Source organism: Castanea sativa, chromosome 9, assembly GCF_040712315.1.
Source record: "Castanea sativa cultivar Marrone di Chiusa Pesio chromosome 9, ASM4071231v1".
Classification (NCBI taxonomy): Eukaryota; Viridiplantae; Streptophyta; class Magnoliopsida; order Fagales; family Fagaceae; genus Castanea; species Castanea sativa.
Genome location: NC_134021.1, coordinates 16,842,282 through 16,851,103, shown reverse-complemented (window position 1 = coordinate 16,851,103; position 8,822 = coordinate 16,842,282). Strand labels below are relative to the sequence as shown.

Genomic DNA, 8,822 nt, shown 5'->3' with positions numbered 1-8,822 from the left:
GAGCATTATAGAAAGAATCGAAATACCAATGTATAATTCTTCTATTAACATCTATTAGAATCTTATCATTAATCCACTTAGGACCTTAGTAGAAGGAGCACATTGACATTTTTTCAATACCTTGAAAGCTGAAGTTGCAAGTTTTGAAAGTTGATGAACCGATTTAAAAGTGGTTCTAAACTTAGAGGGTGTAAAGTATATTTTCTCGCACACACACACAAAAGTATGTAGCCCAATGGGCTAAAATCCAGCATTCAATGTGTGAAATGGACCACTTTTTGTCTTTCGCAATCTTTGAAGTGCCACTGTAGCTTCAATTGGTCATGAAATCATGATCCATAATGTACTTGTGGCCCATGGAGAAACAATCAAAGTGATCAACCCATTAGCCGTTCATGCAAGAATTTAAAAAATAAAAAAGATATTCATATTCGCTTGAAGGTCCCACCGGGAGTCGAACCCAGGTCGCTGGATTCAAAGTCCAGAGTGCTAACCACTACACCATGGAACCTTGCTGGTCGAGGGTTTCACCATTAAATAGTTCACTGTGGAACTTTGAAGAGAGATTCTCCAAAAGTCTAAATGAATAAATATTGTGATTTTGGATGTAATTACCAATTTCGATTATATAATTCATATTTCTTAATTCTTCCTTCCAAAACCAATATTTCGGTTAAGTTGTAAATTACCTAAATATCACCCCTAAAACATTTCTAGTTTTAAGATTTTTTTGGTAAATAATCCTTGAACGTTTAAGAACTCATAATTTGTTTGAACAAATTCTAGTTGAGTTACAACTTATGTTGAAGCGAATTATTGGAAAAGTTAATTTATTTTCATTATAGGCTGTGAACAAGTTGATTTTTTGTAGAGGAAGATAATGAACAAAGAAAAGTTATGTATTATTAGGACAAAAACTTAGATGTTGTATTTTAAGTTTTTTAATTAATCAATGAGTTATATAGTTAAATTTAATTATCTTTGAGAGAAGATAGCGCAATTTATATTGCATTGGTCAATACAACCATATATTAATTGAAAAACGTAAATTTTTAAGATAGAACATTTAGGGAATTGTTCTTAAGTTATGTTCATCCAATTAAGTGGCTCATTGGCAATACAACCACATTGTTAAATTTAACTAGGATTCCTAAGGTACATTGTTTAAGAAATTATATTTAAATTTTGTCCTATCGACATTTGCTTTAATAATTCAATTAGTTTTTTTTAGGGATATTAATTCAATTAGTTTTTTTTTTTTTTGAGAAACAATAATTCAATTAGTTAATAGAAGACATTTCACATTTGTGCTTTAAAAAAATTACTATGACTCTATGAGGTTTATCAATTATATTCATGAACAAGACTTTATACGCATATATCACTAATTAATTTCCCGAAAATTATAAGTTAATGTCTTGTACCCATCAAGTCATTATGATACTCCTCGAATTTTTTTTTTTTTTTGAGCAAAATGATACTCTTAGATTTTTAGACTTTTAATCACTTCACAACAACAGTAGAAGAGTAAGATTTGGGTTGGGACTAATTTATTTTGACATATTTAATCAACGCTGAAAAGTCTTTCAATCCACGGGGAAAGTTTAAATAAAGTACCCACCCAAAACAAAAACTAAAATAAGAGATTCTAATGCATAGTGGCTTTTACTTTTAGTTTTGGGCAAAACTTAAATAAAATATATAAATATATATATATATATATATTTTTTTTTGAGAAACACGCGCGCACACATATAAATAGGTGACATATAGGATTAGGTGACATATAGGATTATATGGACTATAAGTGATATGTTTAAATTTAATTATCTTTGAAAAAGAATATTATTTACATTACATGGATCAATACAATCATATATTTGAATTTAATAATAAAAAAAACTTAATGCGTAAAAAATTTAAGTTAAATTTAAGTAACATGGATTTGTAACTAAGTAATTTTACTTACTTTTTTTTTTTTTTTTTTGAGAACCAACTAAGTTTTATTTTATTTTTTTTAGAGAGTTTCAACTTATGACATTTGCTCCTGATGATAGATGATAGCTCTTTATTATCAGACCAAGACACCAATTAGTTTTTTGATGTAGGCGGGGATTGAACTTTAGATCTCTTATCCAACCATCAAAAACTTTACTAGTTAAATTAACTGAAACCTACCAACTAAGTTTTACAAGTAAACTTAGTTACTTACTTAAAATCTGATCAAATATAAATTTTCAAATACAACGTACTAATTAAAATACAATTAAAAAAAAACATAAAAAAGCAAAATGGTAGCTGATGAAGAACACGTGGCTAGCTCTCTGCCTTAGCCGCCTATCTTGTGACCAGTCAAGTCAAAGCCACAAGCTTGGACCAAATATGGGTTTCCACGGTCAAACTTTCTGAGCTTCTCCGAAGAAGCATAGAGATGGAGAGGTAAATAGAAGAACAAGCCTCAGCAATAAACATTTGGCCTTCAAAGTATTTAGTATTTATCTCTCTCTGCCTCTCTTCCTTACTCTTATTATCGCCCATCTTATATAGTTATAGTACACATGGCTTCCTCAGCTAGCAGTTTAAATAATCCTATAAATTCTCATTCCAACTTCTCCTTCTCAAACCAATTCATGACCTCCTTCACTGACCTCCTTTCCAATAACAAAAACATGGACCAAGAAAATGAACTCAGATGGGGACTCTCTGACCTTAAATCTGATAGAAATGGAAATGAAATACCAAAATTCAAGTCACTTCCACCTCCTTCATTGCCACTCTCTCCTCCTCCACTTTCTCCTTCTTCTTATTTGGCTTTCCCAACAGGTTTAAGCCCAAATGAATTCTTGATGTCACCTTTGTTCGGCTCCAATTACAATGTAAGTTATGAGCTCCATAGTCCATATATATGTTTTGATGTTTGTTGGCTGAGTTTTACTCATATGCATACTGTTACACAAAATGATAAATGGGTCTTTGTTATTTTGTTATGTTTATGCAGAATCTTCCATCTCCAACTACTGGGGCTTTTGCTAGTCAAGCACTCAACTGGATGAATAATTCTGGTGATAACCAGCAGCTTGGAATGAAGTTGGAAGAGAAAACTCTCTCTGATTTCTCTTTCCAACCCCAAACAAAGCCTGCAACTACAACATCATCATCCACCTTTCAGTCTTCTTCAAGCATGGTCTCAAACTCGGTGGTATGTGTCATTTCATATAATTCAATTCTTACATATATTCTTGATGTTCAGTAGTTATGAACACTTTCTTTTTTTTTTTTTTTGTGTGGAGCTTTCTCTCTCTTTAGTTTTCAAAAACTCAAGCTTTTTGTTCTAAAATTTTGAATTCAATCATGATCCTTAACAAAATAATTAAAATAGCAATTCAAAGTTTTTTGTTTTTTTAATAAAGAAAGAACTTATTATAAAGAAGAGCAGACAATACTACAAGTTCTTGATAGTATGTTTTAAGTTTTGTAATTAAAAAAATTTAATAATAGGGCCAACCAGAGTAGACTTTTTGTGGTATTGCCACATGCCAAAGTAGGAGGCCATGTTGAATGTCATATCATATGCCTACGAGCAATAAAAAAATTGGATCTGGCTTTCTTTGCCCTCATAGGGCTATTGAGACAATTTTTTAGATTGTTATAATATCCTAATAGATATTTTTTTGTGAAGAATCCGTAGACGTCGGCAGAGAAAGTATGTTTAATGCGTATAGTAATATGTTTATTGAGGCGATAAGTTTTCTCTGTGATAGTCAACAAACTTGCCAGCTGCTATGCAAAAAAATTATTCCTTAAAAGATAAAGACATAAGACATTATGAGAGGTGCTTTTGAAGACAACTTCTAGGCCTCGAGGCAAGAAGTTTTGGCTAGAAGTAACCGCTCGAGTTGTTGGGTTTCCTCAATAATTCAATACAAACTTAAAACTTATACCACTGCACCGATTATTTGTTTGAGATGTTTATAGAAATAAAAAATTGTATACTTTCCAAAAATAGTAACAAATAGTTTCCAAAAGCAGGGTGTATATATACCATATTGCTAAAGGGACATAAAGAGTTATGTTATTTGTCTTGCTACAAACTCCTTGGAGGCATTATTCATGGCAACCATTAAGACTACTCACATCCAGTGAGTGGCTAGGTGTCAACTATGACACTAAATTATTCAAATGCTTGAATTTTTCGTAGGTGGAATTTTTTTTCAATACTTTTGCTTTGAAACTAAATATGATTCTTTCTTTTTTAATTTTTTGCCAGAACAAAACTAAATATGATTCTACTTGAACAGGAAGAGTCCTTGAGAAGACAAGAAGAAGCATGGAATCTTAAAAAACCCACGAATCAAAATGAATTTTCGTTGGAGAAGGCGGTAGTAAAATCAGAATTTGCACCAATAAAGAACTTCACTTCAGAAATGGTTACAAGCCAAGCAAAAATGCAGAGTGGTGATGCTGCCTTATCTGGTCACAATCAATGCACTCAACAATCACAATATATAAGAGAGCAGAGAAAATCAGATGATGGATACAACTGGAGAAAATATGGACAGAAACAAGTGAAGGGAAGTGAAAACCCTCGTAGTTATTACAAGTGCACGTATCCAAGTTGCCCAACGAAGAAAAAAGTTGAGAGGTCTTTGGATGGACAGATTACTGAAATAGTATACAAAGGAAGTCATAATCATCCTAAGCCTCAGTCTAACAGAAGATCAAATTCTCAATCAATTCAACCTTCTTCGTGCACGAATTCAGGCATTTCTGATCAGTCGATTGTTACACTAGGCAATAGACATATGGAGTCTGTCTCAATGCAGGATGATTCTTCAGTCTCAATTGGAGAGGATGACTTTGATCAGAGATCACCAATGAGTAATTCGGGAGGAGATGATGATGAAAATGAGCGTGAGGCCAAAAGATGGTAAGTCAAAAAGTACTAGTATGATGGCTTTGCTTGTGTTTTTTGAAGATAAAATTGTAAATTGGGTTTTATTTTTTATTTTTATTTTTGGTGAACATAAATTGGGTTTTATTAATACTCTTTTAATGTCTCTTTTGCAGGAAAGGGGAAAATGAGAATGGGGGGTTTTCAGCTTCTGCAAGTAGGACTGTGAGGGAACCTAGAGTTGTAGTTCAAACAACAAGTGAAATTGATATTCTTGATGATGGGTATAGGTGGAGAAAATATGGACAGAAAGTAGTTAAGGGAAATCCAAATCCAAGGTATTTCACTCTTGTGACAATTTATTGTCACAAAATTTTTTAAAGAGTACTTAACCTTTTAGATTTCTTTGTCTTTCTAAAAAGAACTTTTGAACTTGTCTCCTAACTCTGCAATTTTCTCTTATATTTAGGAGCTACTACAAATGTACCTCTATTGCTTGTCCTGTGAGGAAACACGTTGAGCGAGCATCCCATGACATAAGGGCTGTGATCACTACTTATGAAGGGAAACACAACCATGATGTTCCTGCAGCTCGTGGTAATGGCAGTTATGCTGTGAATAGAGCTGCAACCAATAACAGTAGCAGCAATGAAGCCATGCCAATAAGGCCCTCTGCCATGGCCACCCATCCTATCCAGACAAGTTACCCAAATTCTTTTCAGAATACAAGGCTAACAACATCGGGAATTCAAGCACCATTTACTCTGCAAATGGTGCAGAACCAAGAGGGTGTACCATTTTCAGGGTACAGAAATCAAAATCGTGACTATATGGATCAAACACAGCTCTCAGAAGGTGTATTGTCTAGGGCCAAGGAGGAATGGAAGACTGACTCATTCCTTGATTCATTCCTATCTTAGGATTGCTGATTTTGGAATAGAGAGAGAAGATCACACTAATTATATTTGTTTTATGACTATAGTTTATAGTTTATAGCTTTTGCTGTCTAAAATTAGTGATTGAAATAAGTAGGAGTTACTTTTTTTTTTTTTTTCCCCTTTAAATACGATTGAGGCTGCTTTGAAGCTTTAGAAAGTATACCTCATTTGATTCAGTTAAGTAGAACAGATAAATGAGGTACAAGATGAATGCCCATGTAAGTTGTAACAAGTGCCAATCCTGTGCTCTTGAAGAATTCTTTTATTTTTAAACATTTCTTGTTTTCCCTGCTATTTTTAAGAATCTAGCAAATCTTTGTATTTTCAGATAAGATTGTCTCAATATTTAGCCAAACCAGCCCCAATTGTCAGCTTCAGTAACATAGAAGTGAAACATATTGCTTAAGGGCCAGGGCCACATTATTGTTCTTTTCTTCACATTGTCCCACCAACTATACAATAGATAAATATGACTTAGATTTCTCAAGTGCTTAAACCAGAACTTTTTCGGCAGTTACTTGTCCCGCAAAGGAAGCTATGGCTCCCATGGTTTGATTTGTTCAGGAAAGTCACTTTCTGAAAATTGCTTTCAAGATATAGCATGGAGTGGGCCTTATTTGGGGGGCTTATTGTGTTTAATATTTTGCATATTTCATGACTGGAGCCAAAAGTGAAACTAGTTTTTTTGGCAGGAAACATCACCACTAAAACCGCCAAAAACAATAACCAAGCTTTAGTACTAAAATTTTAGGGTCAGCTATGGATTATAAACAAACTACTTAGAGTCAGGCCATAAATCGTAAACCTGACCAAGTACAATTATAAACAGAGTCAATGAAATCTCTTTATACACAAATCAGCTCATACAGCATATGACGAACAAATCCATACACTTACAAACAGAAGAAGGCTATGGATGCCCGAGTATTCCCTTTGAAAACATAAATTTACACGCAAAGGTATTATGCAAACAACAAATACAACAATGTTAAATAAAGAATCATCAATGGACAAAAAAAAAAAAAATCCATCTCAAATATAAGACTGAGTTGATATTTTGTATCCTGAAATCATGGCCGACAATGCCAGTGAAACGAATGCAAAGAAACCCATGCTGATGGCTGCTGCAGAAGAGTCTGTAAATATGTTGTCTACGCCCTCTCGCATGTTATTGGTCAAAGGAATTGCCGCAGATGTTGCTGATATCAATAGGTATGCCATAATCTGTGAAAAAAAAGTTTAATCAACCTCATTTTCAAGTTTAATTATAAACATAGAATCATAGCTGGACATTAAACATGTATCCCTTCAACTTATGGATTAAGGTCAAAACCTTCTTTTTTAGTTTGAATTTTAAATCAAGTGTGCCACTTTTGTTATTAAAAGACTAAACTGTATCGATTTCATTGAGACAAAATTGTGAGGTTCACCCAATGGTGCTCAAATACCCCAAAACGAGAAAGACAAATTAGACAACTAATAACTAAGAACACAAATCATCATTTTCCATCTCCTGCTTAAAGCCTTATACTTGATAAAATATTTTTCTTATTACTTCGTGTTTGTCCAATCCAAAATTTCATTAAATTTGAGAAATTTGTATTTGATAGTTCCCGATTGTTTTTTCCCCTTTGCTATCGTAACTTTAAAGTTTGGCAACATGTTACAGGTGTCTTTAACGCAACAATGAAGAAACAAACACGTCTATCAAGGTGGAGTGCAATAGAAAATTTTCTCTTATAGAACCACTAACAGTCTAACACATGTGGCCGATCTTAATTAGTCTATTGAAGATTTATAGCCCACCGACTAAGTCGTTATTGATTAAAAAAAAAAAAAAAAGTTTCTTGCTAAGTGAAAAATAAAAGAAACTGGACCCAGAAACAGAAACCCCCCAATTAAATCGGATTTAAAGCGAGATCGATCTGAAAAGTTAAACAAAAGAAAGAATCAAGACCAACCTGATCTCCAAAAAAGTCGAACAATCCAGAGGTCCGCTGTTGAACTTGAATCAAATGTCTCCCTGTCGAAAGTTCATGAACATGTCTCAAAGCTTGTGCCAATGAGTACAAGGTCGACAAAATCGCTATTGCCAACAAGTACCTATATATAAAAAGAAAAGAAGCTTCATAACCAAAACCAAAATTCTTAAGGCACAAAAACCCAATTAGCAGTCACTTTCATAAAATCAAATAATTGACTCTTGAATTTACCTGTATTCGTCGTATCTATCAAAATTTTTCCAATCACCGTGTTTATTACTGGCCATGATAATAAAAGCAAGCAAAGAGAAAATCAAAGCCAATGCTCTTAAAGCCAAAGCTGCTTTCTTTATCAAATCTTCCCTCCTCCAGCGCTGTACAATCGCCGCGGCACCACCAAACCCGAACCCCGAAGTGGGTGCGGTGGCTGAGTTTGCTTGGTTCTCCACGTCAGCAACCGGTGGAGCTGTGGGCTCAGTCGGTGTCGATTCCACGTGTTGGTGGTTCGACTTAGGATCATCCAAATTCGACATGTTTCTCGAAGTCTATGCCTTGGAAGTCAGCAAAGAACATTAACAGAACGAAAGCTTTTAACGGAACGAAAATTGTTTTTTTTAAATCATTTATTTATTAAATGACAACTCAGAGTTTGTATTTTAAGGCTAATTTGCTCGCTCATGCTGATTGGGACAAAAAGGCGTGTGATTATAACGGAGAAAAGTGGTTTTTGTGACGTGGCGTGGAGTGATTGGATGAGGTAGTGATGAGGAATACGAGGTAAAGTGGTGGATAATTCCGCCAGGTAACTGAAACTGAAATAGCTGTAACCAACTTCGGTTGATACGGTCTTTAGTAAAACAAAAAATTTGAGAACCTTCGGACAAGGCCAATTTTAGGATCTTCAGACATTTTTCCTTTGGAAGTAAGAAACCTTCATTGATCAATTTTGAGCCATGCTTGAACCATAATTTACTGCAAAAGTCATCACGTGGAGAGTTTTGAGTGGTAAAA

At 34.1% G+C, this 8,822-nt stretch overlaps 2 protein-coding genes and 1 non-coding gene across 3 annotated transcripts; 1 reads left to right on the top strand and 2 right to left on the bottom strand.

Moving 5' to 3' along the window:
• Nucleotides 1–439: 439 nt before the first annotated feature.
• On the bottom strand, nt 440–511 carry TRNAQ-UUG (transfer RNA glutamine (anticodon UUG)). The gene has a single exon. It is a non-coding gene; the product is annotated as a tRNA-Gln (tRNA).
• A 1,897-nt stretch (nt 512–2,408) lies between these two features.
• LOC142610903 (putative WRKY transcription factor 33) lies at nt 2,409–6,123 on the top strand. Its single transcript, XM_075782885.1, has 5 exons — nt 2,409–2,876; nt 2,999–3,199; nt 4,299–4,927; nt 5,068–5,229; nt 5,361–6,123. The coding sequence occupies exons 1-5, from the start codon at nt 2,559–2,561 to the stop codon at nt 5,809–5,811; spliced, it is 1,761 nt and encodes a 586-aa protein (XP_075639000.1). The 5' UTR covers nt 2,409–2,558; the 3' UTR covers nt 5,812–6,123.
• Nucleotides 6,124–6,643: 520 nt separating this feature from the next.
• On the bottom strand, nt 6,644–8,419 carry LOC142610868 (CASP-like protein 4B1). Its single transcript, XM_075782835.1, has 3 exons — nt 8,043–8,419; nt 7,791–7,932; nt 6,644–7,053 (listed from the first exon to the last, which is right to left on the bottom strand). Exons 1-3 carry the CDS (start codon nt 8,342–8,344, stop codon nt 6,862–6,864), a joined length of 636 nt encoding a protein of 211 aa, XP_075638950.1. The 5' UTR covers nt 8,345–8,419; the 3' UTR covers nt 6,644–6,861.
• Nucleotides 8,420–8,822: the final 403 nt, after the last annotated feature.